Source organism: Lontra canadensis, unplaced genomic scaffold (genome assembly GCF_010015895.1).
Source record: "Lontra canadensis isolate GAN:19392208 unplaced genomic scaffold, GSC_riverotter_1.0 scaffold72, whole genome shotgun sequence".
NCBI lineage: Eukaryota > Metazoa > Chordata > Mammalia > Carnivora > Mustelidae > Lontra > Lontra canadensis.
In genome coordinates this window covers 1,014,255-1,039,615 of record NW_022631066.1, presented here as the reverse complement: position 1 = coordinate 1,039,615, position 25,361 = coordinate 1,014,255, and the positions used below count along the sequence as shown (strand labels likewise).

General features: G+C 48.2%; 1 protein-coding gene across 9 annotated transcripts in view; it reads left to right on the top strand.

Annotated features, from left to right (window-relative positions):
• The window catches only part of KIAA1217 (KIAA1217 ortholog), a 289,157-nt gene that overhangs the window by 259,036 nt on the left and 4,760 nt on the right, over nt 1–25,361 (top strand). For 4 of the 9 annotated variants that reach the window (XM_032880810.1, XM_032880809.1, XM_032880814.1 and 1 more), the window contains 10 exons: nt 3,511–3,686; nt 8,447–8,577; nt 8,951–9,098; nt 10,875–11,325; nt 13,496–13,679; nt 17,257–17,420; nt 18,146–18,310; nt 21,398–21,517; nt 25,062–25,097; nt 25,250–25,327. In XM_032880810.1, coding sequence (XP_032736701.1) covers nt 3,511–3,686; nt 8,447–8,577; nt 8,951–9,098; nt 10,875–11,325; nt 13,496–13,679; nt 17,257–17,420; nt 18,146–18,310; nt 21,398–21,517; nt 25,062–25,097; nt 25,250–25,327 — 1,653 coding nt within the window. The remainder of the gene's footprint in view (nt 1–3,510; nt 3,687–8,446; nt 8,578–8,950; nt 9,099–10,874; nt 11,326–13,495; nt 13,680–17,256; nt 17,421–18,145; nt 18,311–21,397; nt 21,518–25,061; nt 25,098–25,249; nt 25,328–25,361) is intronic. The other 5 variants (XM_032880812.1, XM_032880811.1, XM_032880813.1 and 2 more) reach the window with 4 other exon arrangements.

Sequence of the window (25,361 nt, the reverse complement as noted above, 5' to 3'; positions counted from 1 at the left end):
GAGGGGTAAAACTAGAAACTGAACACAGGCAGTCTCTTTCCGGATGGCCCACCGGTACAGAGCTGGGCCTGGAAAAGGATGGTGGCTCTGCTTGTTGCCCGTGTTGAAATGTTTTCTCTGTATTCCGCAAAACTGGATGACACGGAGAAGTGTTGAGTTGAGGGTCACATGGCATTTGCACACAGTAGTGGACAGCCGACGAAGACCTCCCTCTCCGGAGGTGATACACAGTAGTTGTCCTACCGTCGATGAAACCAGGAAACAGAACAAACCAGTAACAGCTCATTGAAATTTCAGGGAAACTTTAGGGAGAATGTAATAGGTATAATGTAGCTACTGTCTTCAAAGCTGACCGAAGAAATGCCCTTGATGGATACGCTATCAGAGAACCGTCCCGCCCCAGAGAAATACTGAATGCAGGACTTAGCAACAGGACTCACGTACTTGACTAGATTCCTAAGAAGTCAGGTGCAAGCCACATGGTATACTCTGCAGGCTCCTAAAAGAGAGTGCTCTGGAAACTGCGTGGCTGTTGTGATGTTATGCATGCAAGCAGCCTGCGTAAAATCCAGGAAAAAAGAGTGAATTGCCAAGAGGCTTAGAGCTCATCTGGAATCATCATCATTGCAACCATCAGTACCTATATAGGTACTGATGCAACCATCAACATCAAGTACTATGTTTCAGGGGTCTGTGATCACGTGATTTTGGGTACATGGACCTGATTCTTTTCTAACTGATAACGCTGAAATAGTCCAGAGCCAAGTCTACATTTGTTGAGTACCTGTTCAAGATCGAGCAGTATTTCCTTCAATGCTCAGACAAGCTCTAGCAAGGGAGGTGAATCCATCCTTCTCATCCTTGAAGACAAGGAAATGGAGACCAAGTGAGGCTAAGTAACACGCTCAGGTCTCATAGTAGTCAGGGCTGGGGGTTGGATCCAAAGTGGAACCACAAAAGACCCCAAATAGCCCAAAGCCACCCTGAGAAAGAACAAACCTAGAGGCATCACACGGCCTCGTTTCAAAACATATTGGCAAAGCTATAAGAATCAACATAGTACGGTATTGTCATAAATACAGACACACAGGGGCGCCTGGGTGGCTCAGTGGGTTAAAGCCTCTGCCTTCGGCTCAGGTCATGATCCCAGGGTTGTGGGATCGAGCCCTGCATCGGGCTCTCTGCTCAGCAGGGAGCCTGCTTCCCCCTCTCACTCTCTGCCTGTCTCTCTGCCTCCTTGTGATCTCTGTCTGTCAAATAAATAAATAAAATCTTTTAAAAAATAAATAAATAGGGGCGCCTGGGTGGCTCAGTGGGTTAAGCCGCTGCCTTCGGCTCAGGTCATGATCTCAGGGTCCTGGGATCAAGCCCCGCATCGGGCTCTCTGCTCAGCAGGGAGCCTGCTTCCTCCTCTCTCTCTGCTTGCCTCTCTGCCTGCTTGTGATCTCTCTCTGTCAAATAAATGAATAAAATCTTTAAAATAAATAAATAAATAAATAAATACAGACACACAGATCAATGCAACAGAATACAGAGCCCAGAAAAATGGTCCCACACATATATGGTCAATTAATTTATGATAAAGGAGCCAAGAATAGACAATAAGGAAAGAACAGTTTCTTCAGTTTAACGGTGCTGGGAAGACCGGACAGCCTCATGCAAAAAGAATGACCCCGGACCACCATCTTACACCAAATGCAAAAATTGGCTCTGAAATGGATTTAAGACTGGCACATAAGACCTGAAACTTTGAGATTCCTAGAAAAAAACACAGGTGGTAATCTCTTTGACAGAGGTCTTGGCAATGATTTTTTGAAACTAAGACCAAATGTAGAAGCAACAAAAGAAAAAAATCCACGGGACTACATCAGAGTAAACAGCTTTTGCACAGCAAAGGAGACCATCAACAAAATGAAAAGGCAGCCTCCTGAATGGGACAAAATATTTGCAAATCATGTATTTGATAAGAGGTTAGTATCCAGAGTATGTATAACTCAATACCAAAAAACCCAAACAATTCAGTTTTTTAAAAATGGCAGATCTGAATAGATATTTTTCCTAAGAAGACACATGACCAACAGGTACATGAAAAGATACTCAACTCTGTTCATCATCAGGGAGATGCAAGTGAAAACCACAGTCACCTCACATCTGTCAGAATGGGCTAGTATCAAAAAGATAAGGAGTAAAAAATGCTCGTGGGGATGTGGAGAAAAAGAAATCCTCATGCACTGTTGGTAGGAAGGCAAATTGGGCAGCCACTGTGGAAAACAACATGGAGGTTTCTCAAAAAATAAAAGTAGAATTACCATATAACCCGACAATTCCATTTCTGGGTATTTTAGAGCAAAGATAGTAACTCAGACGTATGTACTCCTGTGTTCACTACTGCACTATTTACAGTAGCCAAAATATGGAAACCAAAGTGTCTGTCAATGGGTAAATGGTTAGTAATATTGACACGATAGTGTGTGGCAACTACACTGTACTGAGTACTGAGTGTATAGAATTGTTGTCACTGTGTTGTACACCTGAAACTAATATAACAATGGATGTCAACTTCAATAATAAAAATTTAAAAATAAAAGTATAAAAAGAAGGTGTATATATACCATGGAATATTATTCAGCCATTAAAAAAAAGAATGAAATCTTACCATTTGTGCCAATATGGATGGACCGTGAGGACATGACGCTAAGTGAAAGGAGTCAGAGAAGGACAAATATCATGCAACCTCTCTTACACGTGAAATTAAAAAAAAAAAAAAACTCACAAACTGGTGGTTGCTAGAGGAAGGGGTACGAGAAAAGGATGAAGGGGGTCAAAGGTTTAAAAAAAAAAAGAAGCCTTTGAGATCTAAAAGACCAAGTCATAAGGGTACTTCGGGCACTGTGATGGGAGGAGGCCAGAGCAGGCAGGAAGAAGTATTTTGGTGTAAGGAGTAGCTCTCCCAACGTTACAGATGTTCCCCTAACACCATAAGCCGTACTCCTAAAGGTCCCACTTTTGCAGCTGAAGTCTTGCACTGAGAAAGAGAAAGTGATGTTTCCCGAGGTCACACAGGTGCAAGGAGGGTGGCTTGGGCCACTGGGTTCTGCGTTATCACACGCTTAGTTCTGTGTTTTAGTTCGGGGCTTGCAAACGATTCCCAGGTGCCTCTATAGGTCTACACAATCATCCCAAACAATCGCTTGGCTCCAAACCTGGTGTTCTCCGCTGCTCCCTATAAAAACACGTCAATGAGAGTTTATGCCTGTTGCCCATGAGGCACTGACCAGAGTCTAGAAAGACTCCTGTTTTTTTGCAGACACAGACACGAACGTCTGGTTGGGTCAGTTCGCAGCCGAACCCCAGACGGAGGTTAAAGTAGCAATATTATGCACAATTGTCACTTCCTTCCCTTTCTTGCTGGAAATAAACACTCAGCTGCAGGGCTATTTCCCCAGACCCACTTCCCAAGACTCTCAGGCAGCCAGAGCCCAGCTGAGGTTGATTTCTTTTGTTTGACAGCTGCAGAACCAGGAACTGCTGAGGGCCATGATGAAGAAGGCTGAGCTGGAAATCAGTGGCAAAGTGCTTGAAACCATGAAGAGGCTGGAGGACCCCGTCCAGCGACAACGTGTCCTGGTGGAGCAAGAGAGGCAGAGATACCTACACGAGGAGGAGAGGATTGTCAAGAAGCTGTGGTGAGTGGGGGACACCTGTCACGTGTCGCGCTGTGTAACCCGGAGGGGGCCCTGTCCTCGCCGACGACAAAGCCCTTCCTTGGTGGTGCTCTCTCCTTCTCTCTTTATTGAGCATCTACTATGTGCAAGTTAGAGCCCTATCCCTTCTGGGCCTCCGTGGACCCTTAGCGCCATCCAGACCCAGAAAGTTCACCTGCGCCCCTCTCTTGAGAAGCCGGAGCACCACGCTCCTTTGTAGGGCTCAGCAGCACAGCAAATGAAAGGAAGCAGATGGCAAGACCCGATGATAAATGGGGAGTCTGCCTTTAATCTCAGTAAATGAAAACGAATAGCCAAAATCACGGTGTTAAAATTATCTTCCTATTATTCAACGATAGTTAAAAGCGCAAAAGAAGAATTCAGATGTAAAGTATGTGTGATCCAGGAATGAAAGATGCCTCCTTAAAAGTTACCCATCTTCCGTGAGGTTCTTATTGAAAGCATCTATCAAGTCCCACTATTGAAAAGAGCAGTTCTTTTCTCCCCCCCCCCCCCCCCCCCCGTCACTAAGGCAGGCCCATCTTTTATGGTAATCTATGTTTTGTTATGCAATGAAGATTTATCATAGAGTGATTTCACCTTCTAGGATCATGAATAGTAATTTTTCTGCGTTCTCCTGCTGTCAGTAATTCGCTTCTTAAATCTCCCCAATTGGGAATATAAAGAGGCAACTTCCGCATTCTTCTCATGAGCAGAAGGTCCAGAAGTCTTCATGGAAAGGGATGGAAAGGGTTAATTCTATAATATGTTTGATGCTTGAGCTTGTACTCCTCAGATGCCAACCCTGCGTGTCTCATTAAAAATAGAATGTTCCTCTCAGTAGCTGTCCAGAGGGGGGTTAGAAATCAATTATAGAGTTCTTACTTTCCTCAAAAATGAAATTTGGCTACCGTTGACAGACATCTCAAAATCGTTTCCAAAATCTTACGTAGTCGATGCATTTGTGGACAGTCGATCACCCACCGTGAGGCGATAAGGCTGTTTGTCAGAAATGTTTTTGTGACAGCCCAGTTGTCTCATTCGAGGTGTTAAGATTCTTCTTGAAAATGTCTTTAAAAATATATTGCCTTTTCAGAATATTTCATGTTTTCCAATTGAATTATGAAAAAAAGGACATTTTCTTGCTTCTGGCCTAGAAAAAGCATCTTCAGCGTCAATCCTAGCCTGCGACCAGCAGCCCCGCCCGAGAGTGAGATAGGAAGCAGAGTTGGGAGCCTACGGTGGGGAGACACTGTGGGCGGGCCCCACACGGGGAAGACGGGCACGGGGCCGCTGAGGAACTCCAGTCTCATGAAGCCAAACATATGAGTATGTGTAGAGCAGAAAACAGATGACTCACAGGTGCCGGGTGAACCCACACAAAGGAGAGATTCCTCTGGGCCCCAGGGATCAAGAAGACTGAACCTGAAGTTATTCATGTGCACCCAGGCCCAGGGCGAGGCCCTGTGTATAGTTGGGTCACAAGTGGCTTGTTAAACTGAACCAGGCTGGCCTGGAGGACAGGTGGGGTTCCGTCAGTGGAGACTGGAAGGGGATGGGGGGCTCCTGGGCAGAGGGAGCCTATGATCCAGCCTGTCTCAGGATGGGGAAGGCACAAGATATCCTTGGAGAACTTCGGGTCATGCATTTTGCCAGGAGAGCGGGGTCCAATGTGGGTCTAGATCGTGTCTCCTATGTGGGTAATGCCGTTCCCGTTTGCTCGGTGACTGCCCATATCTGAGACCACACTCAGGCCCAGCATGCCTGCTCGATATCCGTGGGGCCTGCGTTTACCGAGGTCACCTGGATCCCTGGCTTTTCGTGAAAGCTCCTGGGTCCAACCCCAGGTTCAGAACATCTCTGGATGGAGCTTGAGAATGTGCGTTTTAGGAAGCTACAGAGGACGTTCCGAAATGTCTTAACATTGGACAGTTACTGCCAGCCTGAGGAGGAGGTGCTGATGTTTTCTGATCAAGGAGGTGGTGAAGTCAGAGCTGTATTTCAAAAAGGTCCCTCTGGTGATCACATATAGGACAGATGGCGGGGGAAACACCAATGTCAGGGAAGCCTTATTGGAAGGGCAGTAACAGTCAGTCAAAAGTCAGTAAGGCCTGGATCAAAGAGGAGAAATAGGAATGGGAAGAGAAATCAAACGTAGGGGACTGAGTAGGGGATCTGAGTAGCGGCTGAGAGCAGGTTACAAAAGACAGCCCGAAATTTCAACTCTGGAACATTAGGAAAACAATTATCTCCTCTCCCTCTCCTCCCTTCCCCTGCTTTTGTCCTTAAACACACACACACACACACACACACACACACACACACAGGAAAATAAATTCCCTTGGGCATCACGTTAGGGTAAGTTCCTGGTGAGCCATTCAGATGGCAGAGAAATGAAATTTGGGTCTAGAACTATGGAGAGAAGTTGAATCAAGATCCTCTGTCTTTGGTGGGTTTCTATTTGGAAATAATAATTGGGCTTCTAATAATAGATGAAACATATTTCAACAAATTGATGCTTCTTTTTAACTAAGGTAGAAGGAAAAGCAACTTACACAAATAGAACAGATTTACATGTAAACCACAGCATCTGGGAACATCTGGCATTCCTTTGAGCAGAGTTCACATCTCAAAAGTCACCTTGAGTACATAATATTGAAAAGTTGTTTTCAGCACTCATTTTGGCTCCCTGATCTCTGTTACGTTGTGAAGGAACACATTTGATCCGACTGCTTTCTAACAGCATGAACGTGTGAACAGAAGTGACATTGTTGTATACGATAATATCAATACACTTTTGTATATATTCCTTGATCAACAAAGGAAAAGCTTTGACATTTAGGGGTCTCCTGTGTGCAGAGTTATGAAATCCAAGAAGCACACTGTGTAGAAGAGATTAAAATAGAATTTTAGGCAGACTGACTCTGGGTCAGATGATAGCTCCTAGGACTATTAATTACAGCCTGGCAAGCTGGTGGGTTTTTAATGGAACCGTGATAACATTTGGGTCTTAGCTCTTCCCTCAAAACTGGAAGGACTCGACAGTGTGTCCTGTGTGCGCTCTTAATATTTCAGTTTGATGATGAAATGGAAAATAACTTTTCATTTCAAATAACACACAGGTGCCATTTTTAGAGCTCCTTGGAGGGACGGCACACGTCCTCCCCTCAGGGACGTGGCAGCTGTAGGAAGTTTCTGTGGGTGGGACACAGAACACCTGTCACCTCTCTGTAGTTCACGGTGTGGACAAGGAGCGGAAAAGGCTTTCCCTTTTGGTTTGAAGTTGCATCATTTAATCTGAAGGAATCACAGGCAGCTGGGTCCCTTTTCCCTAACAGAATAAAAGACGTCACCAAAAGCCCCATCCCGCTTCTCTGTGGCGGATGAATTTGTTGTTTGGTCCAAGGCCCCTGTGAAACATACATAAAATCCCGCCCGAGTCCCTCTCGCAGAGGCTGTGCCATCCATAACTCCCGCCTGCGCGTCCACTTTGAGGGAAGAGTCCGGGCAGACCTTTTTGTTTTGTTTGTTTTTCTTTTTTCTTTTTTCTTTTTCTTTTTCTTTTTTTCTTTTTCTTTTTTTCTTTTTCCTTTTCTTTCCATTCTTCTTTTTCTCTTTATCTTCCTCTTTCTCTCTCCCTCTCTTTCTTTTTCTTTCTTTCTTCCTTCCTTCCTTTTTTTTTTTTTCTTCCAGATCCACAGTCTTCCTCCCCTGCTCTAAGCTCCGCGCCAGCGGCAGGTGGAATGTTGGTCGCCTACTGCCACCTAGTGGTTCTTCATCTCTCAACATCCTTTTCCTTTACCTTTAAGAGAGAGGCTTTCTGTTGTCAGGTTTACAGGCAAATGGAAGTGATACGAACATGTGTTTAGGACAGGGTTAGTAATGTGCCAAGGAGACAGGACGTTGTCGTTTGGTTGGGTGGTTGGTTGGTTTGCGTTTTGAAGCGGAAGACCTTAATTCAGTTCTGTTGGAACTCTAGCAGTACCTTAGGGTGTGTGTGTGTGGGTGTGTGGGTGTGTTTCTCCACACTCTCTCTCCTACACATACAGACACACCAGAAATCAGATCTGTGATCATTTTTCCTCTGTAGCTTAGAGTGGAAAGTCAGTCCTTATTGATGAGATCATCAGTGTAAGCTAGAGGTTCTTGATCAGGCACAAGTTTGCTTCCCTCCCCTCCTCTCCCTCCCCCCTTCCAAGGACATTTCCCACCACCTAGAGACATCCTTGTTTGTCACAGGCTTGGGGCAGGTGCTACTAGTGTCTAATAGCTAGAGGGCTGGGATGCTGTTGAACACCCCACACTGTACAGGGCAGGCTCCCACAAGGAGGGATTATCCAGCCCCAAATACCAAGTTCCAAGTTGAGAAGACTGATCTAAACCCATCGGGACCCCTCCTTTTGCCCCGCTACAGCGCACAGTCGATCCCCTCTGTCATGTTACAAAGTGCACAACACCTGTCCCTTAGTTGGCATCGGTATCCCCACTGGAAATAAAGAAATAAAGAAAAAATAAAAAAATAAAGAAGGGGTGTCCCCATGAACAGGCCCTGGGAAAACTCCCTTGCACCTACCTTACACCCCAGCAGAATATTTAAGCCAGACCAAGCCACTCTTGTGAGCTGCCATCTTCGCAGAAGGCCAGGGGAGGTGGGGACAAGCCCTTGGCTACTGCAGCCGCTCTTTTTGCGGACCCAGTGTTCACCCCCATCTGCTGGTCTGCTCCTCTCCTACGCCTCACAGTGAGCTGGAAGACTTTGTTGAAGACTTGAAGAAGGACTCTACATCCGCCAGCCGAGTGGTCACTCTAAAAGACGTGGAAGATGGGGCTTTCCTCCTGCGACAAGTGGGGGAAGCCGTAGCTACCCTGAAAGGTGAGCCTCCTCCTTGAAGGGAGAAGTCCGGAGCCCTTCTCCGGGGGGGGGGGGGGGTGTTAAAAATCTGTCCAGTAGTGAAGGATGCGTCATTCATACCTGTGTGCGTGCACATAGTCCGCAAGCACCTACGTGTGCCGGGCAGCGTTCTAGGCACCGGGGATGCCTCACTGAACGAAACAGGCAAGTACCCTAAATACCCTGTAAGATTCAGGACGAAGGGACACACTAATGACAGGCGGCTGCCTCCCGAAGGTGCGTGCAGAGCGCATGAGCCCCGCGCTTCCGAGCCCGGCCAGTGCGCGCCTGGGGTGGGGGCTCCACGTCCTGTGTCTCCTGAGACTCACCCTCTGGCTTGGCTCTTGGCCTGCAGGAGAATTCCCAACGCTACAGAACAAGATGCGGGCCATCTTGCGCATCGAAGTGGAGGCCGTGCGGTTTCTGAAGGAGGAGCCCCACAGGCTGGACAGTCTCCTGCAGAGGGTGCGAAGCATGACCGACACCTTGACCATGCTGCGGAGGTAACCGGGCCTCCGGGGGGGGTGGGGAAACGTCCGGACGCGAGGCAGCAACTCCTTCCCACCGCACTTACTCTGTTGCGCTGTGACCCGAGGTCTCCAGTCTTCGCAGCGCTTGGCACCGCCTAGGGCTTACCATTAGCAAACCTGGTAAACTTTCTTTTCTTTTCTTTTCTTCTTCTTTTTTTTTTTTAATCGTTTGAAGGTTGTTCTTTTCAGGAACACGTTAGAGTTGAAGAATGGCTGACAATATTCGGGGTGCGGGGCTGCCCATCCCCGGGGGCGGGGGCGGGAGCAGGTGGGAGGAGAGATCTAGAGCTCGAAGTTGCTTTCATGAAGATGACTCGTGGCAGTGGAAGAAAGGGCACGGTAGCATGAGACAGAAAGAGGGGAACAGATTCTTGGGGATCCTTGGGGATCGAAGGAACAGGGTGGGTAAAAGAAACAAAAGTGAGTAGCAGAGGAGGGTCACAAAGGCAAAGCCTTCTTTTCAAATCAAAAAAGAGAGAGAAAACATTTTAATAACGAATTGAGGCACCGATTAAAGGTTATCAGTCAAGTTGGACATTGTCTGACCTAGAACTACGTTGATCCTAACAGTAACCTGCGAGGAAGGCCTTAGAAGGCATTCTGATCCTCTTGTCCTCATCCTCATCGTTACTACATTTTATAGAAAACCATGTGCGGCTCAGAAAGGTGAGGTTCCCAACATCATACGGCTAGAACGTGGCAGGAATGATGACATCCAGGCACAGGTCTGCCTGACCCCAAAGCCACATCCAAATCAACGAATACCGTGACAAGACCCCAAAAAGCAGAGGAGGCTGAGGACTAACCTAGGTGCTAGATTTGAAGTCGCGGTCAACCTTGCAGAAAGGCTAGGTCGAGTCCAGGTGAAACAGCCTGATCACATGCAGCTGAATGACAGGAAGAGTGAACCCAAGGAGTTAGAATGCAGCGGACCCTTGAACAACTCAGGTCTCAGCTGCACGGATCCACTTGTGTAATTTTTTTTTTTTTTTTGATAAATAGAGGGCAACACTGTAAAACGTATCTTCTTTTCCTTGTGATTTTCTTAATATTTTCTTTTCTCCCTTTATTGTAAGACTACAGCAATAACGTACAAAATATACGTGAATCAGCTGTTTATGATCTAGATAAGGCTTCTGGTCAGTAGTAGGCAATTAGTAGTTAGGGGTTTTTTTTTTGGGGGGTGACAAAAGTTATACTGTGATTCTCAACCGTGTAGGGGGTCAGGACCCTAACCCACCCCACGCTGTTCAGGGGTCAGCTGTAGGAGCTGCCCTCCGCAGGGGTTCGGCAGTGAAAGGAAGAGAGCTTGGAGGGATCAGGAAACTTCGGGGGTTGGAACTGAGCCTGTCTGAGGGCTGTCCCTCTGCCAGGACTGTTCCCAGGACTGGGTACAGGAGTTCTTGTTAGGGTCCTGTGTCCACTGTGTGTCGCCACCATGCAAATAGTGACGAAACAGTGTCTGGCTGGGCTTGACGGAGCTAGCGGAAAGGGAGAGACAGACCCTATCTTAAGGGAGGGACTGAGAAACCGGCCACCAGAGACAGCCAGGAGACAACTGGAGGGCATTAGGAAGTTGCTACGGAAACCCTCAACACTGAGCGGCGACTCGGGGTTTTCGAATGTCTTAATTCTGCAGCAACAGCCTGCCTGGCTTTGGGATGACACAGCGTTCAAGTTCATGCCATAAAAATAAAACGCAGGCTACCCGCTGTAAGAGTTAATGCTGCTGTGCCTGGTTTCTCCCAGACATGTCACCGACGGACTCTTGAAAGGTACAGATGCGGCCCAGGCCGCTCAGTACGTGGCGATGGAGAAGGCCACGGCCGCCGAAGTCCTGAAGAGCCAAGAGGAGGCGCCCCACGCCTCGGGCCAGCCCCTCCACGCGGCAGGAGTCCCGGGCGACGTGAAGTCGGAAGTGGTGCCCTTGACCGTTCACCACGCACAGAGTTCTCCCGTGGTCATCCAGCCCTCCCAGCACTCCGCCGCCCTGCTGAACCCCGCCCAGCACCTGCCCGTGGGCGCCGGTCCTCACCCGGCCGGCCCTCCCGCTGCCGCCCAGGAAGGGACCTCCGCTCTGCCGTCGTCGGCTCAGGCTTCGCAGTCCCCACAGACGCCCGTGAACGGTTCCACCATGCAGAGCTTGTTCATCGAGGAGATCCACAGCGTGAGTGCCAAGAACAGGGCGGTGTCCATTGAGGTAGGATCCTATTTCCATTTCTCGTAGCCCCCCCATGAAGGAATAACACCTGGTCCTTTCCCTTGAAGAGCGTATGGTCTGGTTGTCAAGGTCATACATATATGTGCATGAGTGTCACAGATAGATTTGTAGCCCTATCCGTGGGTTTCAATGGCCAGATTAAGAGAAAGATTAAGATTTCAAGAACGGTGGACGGTGTGACCCTGGTGTACTGGGAACTGTTTAACAACCGGCTCTCTGCGGGGAGGGGGAATGCCCCGATTTGTAAAATGACCCATTTCTGTGGTGTATTTTCCCACCGCCGATTTCGAGTTATAGTGGGATATTGGGGAGCGCGCAACTGGGGAGAAATGTGAGTCGGCTGTCCCCGGCCAGCGTGTGCCGGCTCAGACTTACCCCTGGTGAATGCAGGCCTGCAAAGCGTTTGCCGGTAGTCTCGAAAAATCTGTAGAGCCTGGGTGAGCAGAGCAGGGTGGCAATGGCAGGCTTGGATAGAGGAGTGTTAGAGCAAAGGGAGTCACAAGTCAGGCTGTTGAAGGAACCTGTTTAAGGGAACAAGGCAGGGGCAATGAGGCTGGCAAGACAGGCTGGAACCGGATTTCAGGGGGCTCGCAAGGCAGTCCGAGGTGGTGTCGGCATCCAAAAAATCCTGCTGCTTGGACCAGCGGTAAAAAATAGCATCTTCAAAAAATCACTCTGAAATAATAGAGTCGATTCAGGTGGTGGGTCTAGGATTAAGGGTTCGGGATAGAAGTCATGAGCGCAGGCTTGGGGTGAGAGGCAGAGGCAGTCAGAATGGAAAGAGAAAACTAGGCCTTAACGTCACAGAACAGAAAACAGGCCATGTTTTTAAAGATTCTTTTTACCAAGGGCTGGTGTCCGTGCCTGAGTAGGACAACTTGCTTCCTCCTTCTTCCTGCCCCGTGCGTCCTCCACTCCTGACCACAGACCATGGCCTTGACCGTCCCGCGTCTCTCAGATCAACAGGGATAATTCAGGTCTCAAGAGAAAAATCAACAGGGATCAACAGATCAACAGGGATAATTCAGGTCTCAAGAGAAAAATAACCTCTTCAGACTGCCCGGGCCCCAGTTCTGGCAACGGGGCCTCGGAACTTAAGAGTCTGTTAAAAATGCCCGGATCTGCAGAAAGGAGGCCTGGGCCTTTCCTGCCTACCCCGCTGCTGACGGCTGAGGAGAACTTGCTTCACAACCAGGATCTGAGCCCCACTATGCTCTAGGTCCCCACAGGCTCTGGGGCAGGCAGTGAACCAAAGGGACAAAGTCCATGCTTTTGAGAAATGTGCCTGCTTGTAGGGAGAGATCGAGAACCAGTGTATGCCAGATGAAAATAAATGCTAGGAAAGACAAAGCGGAGGAGGGTTTGGTAAGGATGATGATGGTGGAGACTTGGGTTTAGATAGTGTGACTCTTTGGCAGATCCTCGTCTCACTGGGCCCCAGCGTCCTCTGGCTAAAGAGTGCTAAGAAAGCAATCTCCTCTGTCCTTCCTCATTCTTCCATTGTGGGGTTCTAGTAATCCTGGTGCTAACTTCCCCTCTGCCCATCTGGGATGATTCCTGTGCCACCCCAAAATCACAGGAAAATGTTCTTTTCAAAAATGTATGGGTATTTAAAAATGCATTTCATGTATTTCTCCCTACTGTAGAACTTGGTGGAGCTTTGAGGTAGTCTAAAAAAGCCCATTTTATACGTAAGAACGTTTGACCCAGAGGCCATAGAGCTGCTCTTAGGCAGACGTGGAAAGCAGGCGTAGGAGTCTTTGTTCCTAGTGAGTGTTTGGTTTTGTTCCTGTCCATTTGCACATCTCCTCCACGATGAAAATTCTTGGTTTCAAGACAGAAACGTGGTTGTGAGATTTGTGCTTTGGAAAGCACATCCCTGTGTCCTTTTTATTATTATTCGGAGAGTAGCAGTAAGTAAGTGCTCAATAATCAGTTAACAAATGAATTTGGGTTTCTGAGCTCGCTTCTCTGTGAATCAATGTCAGTCACGTCGGCTTCCGTGGCAGCGAGCCCAGAGGCAGGTTTGTCGGAGGGGCAAACATGTCCCTCAGCACGGACCCCAGACCGCCCCCTCCATCGCCATGAAATCTCTAATTAGCTTTCCCTTCTGGTTGCTAAACTTCCCTCACTTGTGGTTTTCCTTCAGAAAGCAGAAAGAAAATGGGAAGAGAAAAGGCACAATCTGGACCACTATAACGGGAAAGAGTTCGAGAAGCTGCTAGAAGAAGCTCAGGCCAATATCATGAAGTCAATTCCAAACCTGGAGATGCCACCAGCTGTGGGCCCACAACCAAAGGGCGATGCCCCAGGAGACAAGCTGGAACTTTCAGGTGAGGCGCTCCCAGAGCTGGGCCCGGTTGGCTGCCCACTGGAGCACGTGCTGGCCGACAGGACCAATCTCTCACATCTCAAGAATTTGATAAAATCGTGAAACAGGAGGAACAAATCCTCAACAGTCACTGGATTCTCACGCCTGCTCTTTCACCCAAAACCCTAGCAGGGAAACTTGTGTTCTGCATTAGGGTACCAGAATAGTGCCCAGTAAGGTAAAATTTAGATTCCTAACTTCTACATTTCCTATGAATTTATGACACTTCACAGCACCAGCTGGGAGGATAAGAGGGCCGCGTTTCAAGTAAGAGCTTTTCATCTGCTGCAGGAAGAAAATACCAGCCTTTATGAGCTCCCAAGGGGATATTAGATCATAAGGCGAAATTGCATTTTTTAAATCAAAATTATTAGATTGTATATTGAACCAGCTAAACTCTGGAAGTTAAGCATCAATGTGTCATTAACAACATAAAATAACTGCTAAAAAACCCAGCCTACTAAATCTCCAACCAATGAGCCCCACGCCTCTCTCTGACTTCAGAGCTGAGAACAGAGACACCATTATACTCACAGCCCAGTGTCTCAGAGCCAAATTCAGGGATGCCTCGTCTAGGAACCAAGGTAATTTGAGGAGGAATCGCCATCTTGACTCGCATGTCCACGAACATGGAAGTAGATACAGTTTATAACCACTGAAACCCTGTCTCGGGTTTTTCTGCCCCAACGTTGCTCTAAAATCCCACTCATGGAAACTCTCCCCATGAGCCTGTGCTAAGTTTTTCACCTCCTTTCCCCACCTGCCAGCTGTGGGAGGAGGCCTGTTTAGGGACCCTGAAGGGGGAGGTAGCACGTGCCCGGAAAGGAAGGGGCCTGGGAGGGACGGCTCTGCTCTCCTCAAGATGGCTTTTCTCCCAGAGTTCCTGTGAGGAATGTCTCATGGGGGAAGGATCTACCCACCCCCTTCTGTTTCTATCTGGCCTAATTTGGCTCTCCTCATTTTGAATTCTGTCAGATAATCCCTGGATGTTTTAGAATCACAAGTAAATTATTTAAAAAAATAGTTACAAATTAGAACTGTTCCTTCTCCATGATTATATAACAAAAATAATAACACTACGTTTTGTTAACCTACTGCATTTGGGCTTTGTGTTCCTTCAGAGTAAAAAAAAATTTGCATGAAGTGTTTTTTAAAAATTAGTCTCCGAAGTATCTTTCACTCAGTTAAAATGTTCTTGTCGTTCTTTTTATTTTATGTTTAAATGAACTCTACACCCAGCATGGGACTTGAACTCACACCCCTGAGATCAAGAGTCACACGCTCCACCGACAAAGCCAGCCAGATGCCCTTGTTTTTTGTTTTTTTTAACATGTGGCCTGACTTCCTGTCGGAGTCCACGAATGGACAGCCTACCAGAAATGCATAAGGGTCCAAGCCATTTCCTGCAAACGTTGATTCCTATCATTTTTACTTATTTGGCATGGATGTTATTTTTTTTTTTATTTGTGTTTTTACTAATGAGGTAAAATTCTACACTGAGGGTTTAAAGAAAAGTTTTTTGTATTTCCTCTGTGTGCACTGACTACTTCGATAATGGGCATGGACCACTGGCTCCTAAAGGTCGCTGGAAGGTTTTAGGGACTATAGCCTCATTCCATGCCATAGAAAAATTATTCGCAGAGCTGTCTGTTAAAAAGAGCAAGGAAGACTTGACTCAAGACCACTGCAGTCGGGGAGAGAAATTGAACTCGACTCTGAACACAGCATATCAAGGGCAGGGAGATTCGTGCTAAAGGCAGGCTGAGGGCTTGGCTCTCCAGAGTGGGGAATGAAGAACCAGATTAGATGTCTTGCTAAATTGACTTAGTAGAATTCTTTGCTAAAACTGGGCTGAGTCGATCAAGGGCAAAGCCTAGTGGAAGAGAGGACTCAGAGGAGCCCCACTGAAGCTGGTCAAAGAGGCAGGCTTTGGGGCGCCTGGGTGGCTCAGTGGGTTAAGCATCTGCCATCAGCTCAGGTTCTGGGAACGAGCCCCGCATCAGGGTCTCTGCTCAGCGGGGGCCTGCTTCTCCCTCTCCCCCCAGCTCATGCTTTGTCTCTCTCTCTCTCTCGATATTTTGTTCTTTCTCAAATAAATAAAGAAAATCTTTAAAAAAAAAGAAACAATAACAACAAAAAAACAAAGGCAGACTTTGTCATTACACGGGAGAGGAGACCTGGGCCCACCTCCGGGGCCTGTCAGCCTGTGCCAGTCCCTGGGGGGACCCACAGAGCTGATGAGGGCATCCCCTGGCTGGGCTGCTGGTTAGGCACCAGCCAGGGGGCCCAGTGTGCTCTGGCCTCGTCAGCCGGCACCCTGGTGCACCAGACTAGAACCGGCCACTACCCGGAATCGCGGGCATTTCACCCTGATGATTTACCCACACCCTTACTCTAATTTCAAGTAGAAACTACTCAATCAGCTCTGCCTGGGTTGCTCAGAAGAGACAGACACGTTCCAGGGAGGGCGCCTCGTCCCTAGAGAGAGCTGGGCAAAGCGCACTTGGAAGCCCCGACCGTCCGTGTGCGGTTCTCCCGCTCTGGTGAGCTCTGGGCCTGAGTGCTGGTGAAGGGCGGAGGTGAGGCTCAGTGACCAAGGCAGGAATGGGGCTGACGGTTTACATTTTGTTAAGTGCCTTCTGGGGGCAGCTCTCTGGGGAAAGCCAAGCTGGTGTCTGCATTCTCTAACCTGTGGTGTCCATCCAACTTCTGCTTCTGCGGTTGTGTTGACTGACTCCTTCTGTTGGTGAAGAGCCCTTTTCCACCACACAGCTGTGACCAAAACTCTACTCTCTCCCTGACTTTGTTTTCTCTTCTGTCTGCCTCCCACTCTCCTTCTGGCCCTTCAGCGGCCACATTCTTCTAGCTTCCCCTGCTCCAACCCATCCTGCTCACACGGTGGAGGCTTTAGAGGCTAGGTGGGGGGCTCTGGATTGTTTGTTTGTTTTTTAAGATGTTATTTATTTATTTTGGAGATCGAAGAGGGAGTAGGGGATGGAGCAGAGGGCAAGGGAGAAGCAGACTCTACACTGAGCGCAGAGCCCAGCGCGAGGCTCGATCCCACCACCCTGAGATCACGACATGAGCCGAAAGCAAGAGTCAGCCGCTTGACCGACTGAGCCACCCAGGCACCCCTGGATTTGTCGTTAGGCTCCTGTATTTCATCTCTTCAAGTAAAACCCAGATTTTTTGTTGAATAGGGATAGCTCATATTTGCGTTTACATGTTGCATTTGCAATAAGCCAGTAAGCACTGTCCCAAAGGCTTCCTGTATGTTATTCCATCCTCACAGGCCCCCAGTGGAAACTATAATAATACCCATTAAACAGATGAGAAAACCGAGGCAGAGAGAAGTTACTTAACTTGGGCAGGATCTTTCTGAGATTTCGAGTCCGGCTTCAGGGTCCGTACCTTTAATCATCACACTAGGGAGAAACTAGAGAAATATTTAAGTCAGAGTGCATCAAGTTTCTAGAAATACCCTGTTCTGGATGTTATCCTGCAAAAAGATTATTTTTCCATGACACACTGTTTTCCAGAAGACTCTCCAAATTCAGAACAAGACTTGGACAAGATGGGGGGTAAGTCCCCGCCTCCTCCACCCCCGCCCCCTCGGCGGAGCTACCTGCCAGGATCAGGGCTCACCACCACGAGGTCCGGCGATGTGGTCTACACCAGCAGGAAGGAGAACACCACCGCTAAGGTCTGATGGGTTAAGCGCTGGGAAACTGGTCTCCAGGTTCAGATGATACCCTTAGACAAGGTTCTCACTATTCCCCTTTAGAACGCAACCTGTAGCGAGGCAGAGGAGAGAACTAACTAAGCTAAAATCACAGGAAGGCCCCACAGATGGGAAAATGTCAGCCAGTGTTTGGGGGCCAGACTCAGCACCACGAGCTTTATCCTTAATTGACTTTTGGCTGCAAGAATGTAACATGCGGATTACAAGCTACTTCCCCAGCAAGGCGGCATAAGATTGAAAATGGAGGGGGTGGGTAAAGAGGAGGCCAAGGAAAGACCATCCTACAACGCTAAGTGAGATTGGCTGACACAGTTGTGCGAGTCCATACGGAAAGATGTTCAGTGAGTTTTAGTTTCCACTTCACTTGGCAAGTTTTGTCTTTTGTGCTAAATGTGAAAGACAGTTTCTGAGGAGATGTCATATGGGCGGGCCTCTCTTAAAGGCACCACACGTTGAGTTGTTCCAATTTTATTAAAGATCTTAAGGCCATTCACAAAATGGCAGCTTGTGCAAACCAAAACCCAAACTGAATGGAAGGGGGATGTTACAATCTTTGAACTGCATTTGAAGAGGCAGGAAGCCAGCACACCAGGCAGTAGAGGAGCACGTGTTCTCATGATCCGGCCCTCTTTTTTGCCAGAACCTGCAGGGCTTAAGCCAGTCTCTGTGATTTGAATATTCCACAGGCAAGCAGTGAAGATGCCGGACTGAGCCCCCAGGCGAGAGCCACAAAATGTCCGACGGAGGAGCCTGCTTCTGCCTGGACCCCATCCCCACCACCAGTCATGACCTCCTCCTCCAAGGATGAGGAAGAAGAAGAGGAAGGAGACAAGATAATGGCAGAACTGCAGGTATGTGGATGAGGTGGCCGTGGCTCCTTGCCTTCCTGTCTGGGACTCTGCGGCTGTGTCTCTCACACATTCGTTAGCTGGACAGGGCTTTGGACCTAGGCCCTGAAAGTTGCGTGTTCTGGCCTTGGCTTCCGCCTTTCCAAGATGGCGCTCAACTAGGCCCTCAGGGTACCTCATGACATGTGTAAGGAATGATCATTTCACAAAACAGCTCGGGAAGTTCATACAGAAAATCAATTGCCAGGTTTCCTCGCTCTGGCTGAGAGGATTTACTTTCCTTTCAGTCTTAATAGTTGGTGTCATTTCAAAAGCAATTGAAGGCAGGGATCCAAAATACCAGCCCTTGTCTTGTCTTCATCAGGACGAAGGCCTACTTCAGGTGGGGTCCCCATCCTTGGGTTTTATTACTTAGAATTGCTGCCCTTAGGCCTTCTGCCCTCCATACCAGGCACTCATTCGTTGTCAACGTCCCCTTTCTAATATTCTGACAAGGTAAAAGATTCTGTTTCCCATTTTCTTCAGCCTGTTTGAGAAATGATACCTTACATGTTAGTTTGGATTTTTATTTTTTAACTAATTGACACAGTCCATTCATAGGATGAAGGGTGGGCTGCAGAAACTATACTTGAAGCTTATCTTGCATTCGAATCGTGGCTGAGAATCTACCTTGCGCATACATTCTAGAAACTTTTCTAACCAGCGACATATGCAGAATTCCCAGACCAAAGTCTGTTGTTCATAGAATATTTTATTATTTTGACCCATACTTATTCTAGGATGTTTTTCCCCCTTTGGATGGTCAGATGGTCAGACCACAACCACGTAGGGCTCCAGAACGTGCCGCCTGTACACCAGCGTATTCCTGGCTTTGTGCAGGCCCCACGGATCCGCATTCTTCCCATGGAGTAGAGAGAACTTGCCAGCTGTGTCATTTCTGCCACGGCTGTTCTGTTTTGCCTTCCTGGGTGGTAACTGTCCAAATTGAGCTGTTTGCATCTCCAGGGCGCCTGGCTTGATTTGTGGAAATGGGTGCGCCCTTCAGGGCCTCACTAAAACTCCGAGACTGGCCTGGGACACCCCTCTCACCAGTCAGCTTGCAGACAGGTTTTCAGAATGGCTAGAGAGTGTCGTTCGTAGGAACCCTAGATTGCTAAGGTTAGTGACGCGTGCAAGAGTTGCGAGCGTGGGGGTGTCCATCCCTCCGCGATCCAGGGAGGACCCCTGGGCCGAGGACGCTGGCTGTGTCCAGTGACAAGGCTGCCTGTTGCTGGGGGATTGGGTCTTGTCCGAAGACATGGAGGCAGGTTCTGGGACCCTTCGCTGTGGCATCTGGCCCACAGCATGGTCTGAATTGGTCCTGGCCCAGTCTGGTTCAGGTGGACGACAAAACGGTCGATGATGTTAAACCTGTGCGAGGTGAACGGTCACTGCTGATCCTACAGGCAGAGACGTTCAGGCTCGTGAATAACCCCGCACTAGGCCCCAAACAGAGGTCATGGGTTCAGCCTCTTAGAGCTTGTGGCCTGAGAACATTTCCCTCCACTGATGTCTGCCTGTCTCGCGGGTGCTTTCTCTGGCTGAACGTTTTCAAAGGCTGGAGTACTTGGCTCCTTGCTGTCTTGGTGGTGGTTAGGTAATACTGGTAAATAAAGTGTTCTAAGCCTAACTTAGCCAAAGCCAGACAGCCCTCTGGCAGGGTGGTGGTAGGGATGGACCCAACCCGCTGGCTCTGGACTTAGGTGCCCCCAGGCAGGACCAGGAGCAGGAGCAAGCTTCCGAATGGACCTGTGGGACACCTGCCCGCTCCAGGGTACCAGGCACCAGAGGAAGCCACAGGCTTCCAAGTCCAGGGGCTAACAGCCCAGCAGAGACGGTGATGGCCTTAGTGGGCTTCTCCAGGGCCGGCAAGGACTGGGGTGTCTGAGGACCTGCAAGGAGGAGCCAGCACTGCAGGAATGGGGAGCAAGTGGAATGGGGGAGAGCAGGCCGGGAAGGGCCCAGGCACCGGCTCCATTCGTATTTCAGGACCGTACTGAAATGGTTAACTTGGCGTGGGCATGGATTATTCGTTCTGCCCACAGAGTCCTTTCCAAAGGACCCTATTTGACATTAAGAAAATATGAGGCAATTATTTGGGATTTTTTTTTTCCATTTAAATAAGTGGCCCTTAATCCCGGCTGCGCATTTGATTATTTGGGGGAGTTTTAAGGGGGAGAAAAGGCCTCTGAATGAATTGTGTTTCAGGTGACGCCCAGGTAACAGAATTGTTTTTTAACGACGGCGTTGAGTTGGGAACCACTGATTTCAAGAAGCTGGGCGCTGGGGTTCTTCATCTTTCTTGCTGTCACGATCGTATCATCCCTCACTCTGTGCCCCAGTGCCGCAGCCTCGGCTTTTGGTCTGTCTGAGAACTCCCTTGCCCCGTGTGCACACGAGCCGACGTGGGCTGCTCGAGCCAAATTTGATAGTGTTCAGGGACAGGCCTAGAGGCTCAGGCAGCCCTGAGACCACTCAGAATCCCGGGGTGCTAAAGATGTCCTCTTTTTCTTCTAAGTGCCCCTCAGAACGCCCCAGAGTGTGGGAGTCCCTAGTACTACCATGGACAATGAATTGGTAAGGATGACTTACTTCTCTTGTAAGATGGAAAGGTTTGCAATATCCTGTGCCCCTTTTTCTCGGACCTCAAGAAAGATGGTTAAAAAAAAAGAAGAAAGGGACCTAGAAAAAAGAAAGATAGTTTTTTGGCTCCATTCACTTACATAGTCACCATTTTTTAAAGGTCAAAGCAAGAAGCCCTACTAAGTGCGAATGAGGTTCTGGAAGGCAGGTCATTCCTTGCAAGACTCCTGTCCATAAATCCTGCCGGGCGCAGATGCTAAGGAAGTCTTTGGCCCCTGGCTCTGTGCTCACCTTTGGTGCCTGAGGCCCAGATGCAGAGCCCGTGTCGCAGGTGCTGTCTCCTTGGCTGTGTGTGACCCGCATGCAGGCCTGGCCTGAGGTTTCCGTGCCTCTGGACCCCCTGCCTCCTCCCTCCATCCTCCTTGCTGCACTTGGATCCACGTTAACCTCAGTATTTTAATCCCTCAGGCATTCCAGAAGTGTTCCTTTATGGATGTAAATTCAAACAGTCATGCTGAGCAGTCCCGGGCTGACAGTCACGTTAAAGACACTAGGCCGGGGGCCACGGTCCCAGCCAAGGAGAAGAAGGTAACGTGGCGGAGACATTGGCCACACAGTCCGATGGTCCTTCTTTCCTTGCTCTGACACTAACACTGCTCGTGCGTCTGTCCTTCTGTGCCCTCTCCTTTTTCCTCTCACCTTTTTTTTTTAAACTAATGCAGACACAGCCTGAGGTTTAATCAGAGATTAACCTGTGACCTCTGCGTTCCTTAGCACAGTACCTGGTAGTCTGTGCAGAATTTCAGGCATTCTCTTCCCAAACTGTAGAGTATGCACACGCCTGGCAAGATTTTTCTTGAACTCCAGAAAAAAAAAAAAAATAGAAACATTGATCGAGTGTGTAGCGCTTTTTCTAATTTTTAACACGTCTTCTAGGTCCAACACACCTATGTTAGAATAGGACCCTACTTCCTCGGACTCTAGGAAGAAGACATATGGCAGAGCTGTACGTCTGCCACCGTCCCCAGGGGTACCCTCATGGAAATGCACACAAATGTATTTGCACACAAGTTCGAGGATGCCAGATAGAATTTTTATTAAGTACGATACATTCTCAGACTATCCCTGGCAAGACCACAAGTCCAGTCTGGGTTTAGTGCTGATGCACACTGTGGCATCCAGACAGATGTCCCAGCTCTGAACCAGAATTCACTGTCTTTGCATAAGTACGAGGGAAAGGACATCAGCCTGATTTTCTTAAAGTCAGCTTTTTAAGTCCTATCTGGAGCTTTTTTGATTTTTGGATATAGAGCCATCTTATCTGAAGGAAGCCTCTGTCTACACATCAGGATTGAAAGGTTATCATGACCAACTCAAGTCCTAGCATTTTTTCACCAGCAACGTTTATTTCAGAAATCGAAGGTTCTAGCATCCCATAGATAAAGTCAACCAGATCAGCCGCCGTGTAGCCTAATAGCGACACCAGCTGGATACCTCAGTCCCTGTATAAGAAAGCTCGTTCAGTGTGCGGGAGAGAGGATCCCAAGTCAGAGGGCTGTTCAGGCATGATCCTTCAAGAGATACAGTCCTGGGGCGCATCGCTCCAGCCATGAGGCCCTGCTGAGAAGGCCAGCCTCCTTCCCCCGTCTCACAGCTATCACAAGGCCGCCTGCAAACTTCCATCGGCCATGTAACACTGTTATAGGTGGGGTGAGGGGAAATCTGTGCACCAGCAGAGGTTATGAGACTTAACGATAAAATCTGTTAATCTGGATTGAACCCATGATGCTGTATCGGAAATAGTTTGCTTTTTCAGTCTCTAGGATTGCTCTATGTGGCCTTATTAAAACCAGCTCATGAAGGACCCTCGCAGACCCTGAGTCACAAGGCATGCCTGGACTAATGGGACTGTTTCTGGCTAAAACACTGCCTGGGAACCGGAAAGTTCTGGAAGATCCCTCTAGAGACAATCATCGTCTCGCAGAATTTTACTAATTGGCGAAAAAGTTGCATGTGATTCCTTGCCCTGCAGTTAGAAAGCCATAGCCTTCCAGTCTCGTGCATCTCAGGCGAGTCCCTCAGGTTAAGCAGGTCTGTCACAAGAGCCCTGTAGGGACTCTACTGCTTATTTTAGATCATTACACTCAGTAGATTGACCTGTTTCGCAATAATGACGAGCATTGGACTTGTGCCCAAATTTGTATCCGTATTAACCTCTCCGCAGTCTGTTCATCTACCCTTCTATAAATCAAATATTTCCGTAAAATTTCCTGTTGTCATGAAACACTAACCTAGTACTTCACCTGTATGCAATTTTCCTGTAACTGTGTCTCTGATGGTTTTGGCTCATTGTCCACGTGTATCGTGAGCTTGCTACATAGTTGTCGGAAAAATCCAGATCTCAGGGCCTAGAAGCAGATACAAAGAGGCTTAATTACCTTTTTACACAGAGTCTTGACCATTGAGATCCTATCTAAGATGTTGTGAGATGACATGACCTTTGTGACCAAGCTACCCTGGGTGAGGTCAGCGCGCCTGCTTTAATACGCTCATTCTTTTCTCTAGCCCAGTGACCAGAATGACAGGTCACGTGAAACCTGCCCCTTGGCACATTTATCTCCATGGCTTTTGTTAGGTTATGGCTGCTACTCCATCTGTTCTAAAATATGTATGTCCCTGGGTGAGATTTGAAACACTTACCCATGGGGATGGCATGGGCTCAGACCCATCAGAACAGAGGCCAGTCCGACTCGTCAGCAGCCCAGTGTCATACACGCCCATTCCTTGTCCAGCGCCTGGGTAAATCCTCACTCGAGTCTTAGCATGGCACGCTAACTCCAGGTTTGGGGTCACGACCTCATCTATTCTCCCTGAGACCTTTTACTGGATGTGTTAGTTGTTTAATAATCCAAGTTTAAAATCCCACGTTAGACATGGCGTTGTTCAACCACACCAGCCGAATCGTTGCACACACTTGGGGGGCCTTACTGGGAGGGGGCAAGTTAAACAGGAGGTGCTGGGTAGCTAAGGCACCTTGTATCCTATATGATGTTTCCATGTGATTAATACTGACTTTGTTGTTTGTATGTTACTCCTTGAATGTGTATGGACGCTCTTTCCATTCGTAACATGGCGGTGGGATTGTGCGGGGTTGACGGGTGGGACCTCGTGATTGTGCTTTGTTATGTTGTCGTTGCTTTTAACCAAACAATCTCCTTGGGACTGTGACCCATCCATAACCGCCTCTTCCTCTCAGGCTTCAGCAGCAAGAAGAGAGGGCAGTGGTGCCTGGGAAACGAGGAGGCACAGCTAGTGTTAGTGTCACAGCAGGGCCCGAGGGAACAGACACACAGGGGCCGGAAAAGGCCACGCCTCCTGGTCAAGCACTGTCCACACCTGGTCCTCACCCGCTGGCTTCTCACACCCTGAATCTTGGTGAGAGCCTCAGAAGTGGACCTTCGCTCCATGTTGGAGGATTTAGAGACTAGAAGCTGAATTACGATGTCACGGCCATCATGGTAGTCTCACATGTCTGCTTTGGAAATGTTTAGACGTTTTGGCAACATTACCATTCTGAATTTGGATTTGATCACCTTGGGTCTTGTTAGTTTGAAGGTTGTCGTGACACGTTACTTGGCGAGTCCAAGTTAAAAAAAAAAAAATGCAAGTACCTTTTCCATCTGTCCTTTGACCGGGGGGGAAATAATGGGTTTTTTTCATCTCCAAGTACCACACCCAACAAATGCAGAGCCCTTATAGGACAATTCCCGTGAGAGAAGCAGAGAGTGTAGTGGAAGATCTAGCTGGAAGGGACGTGAGAAAAATCTGGTCTAGTTCCTCAGTTTATAAGCAAGAAAACTGAGGCCCAGAAAAGTGAAGGTAACACAGCAAGGTGGCCGGTCTGGATTAGGATCAGAATCAGGATCAGAATCTTCTGCCTGCTGAGATCTGTGCTTTCCACAGCACCACACCCCTCTTCCCATTTTAGGTTCTGCTAGGCTCACCATCAGATGCTGGAAAGAGAACGTGTTGACACAGAATCAGTCCCTTTATCCTCTTAGGTGCTCCCTCACAAAATACGAAATACTTAAAATACTTGGCTAATTGAGATTTTCATCTTGTGCAAACACAGGGCGTTTTTGGAGGTTGGAGAACAGAGCAACCCAAGGTAAACAGAGTTGTGTAGGTTTCAGACTGGTTTGTAACCAATGTGCTTGGCCCGCATGGTTTGGAAGTGTAATGAAAGGAACAATTTAGTGGTAGTCCACTTTGGGCGGGATGTGGTTTTGTGGAGTAACATGTCCTACACTATTCTACCAGAATTTGGAATTTTTCCATGAAGACATACGGAAATCTGATGTTGAATATGAAAACGGCCCCCAAATGGAATCCCAGAAGGTGAGTGTAGCACATCTGTGTTCTGAATGATACC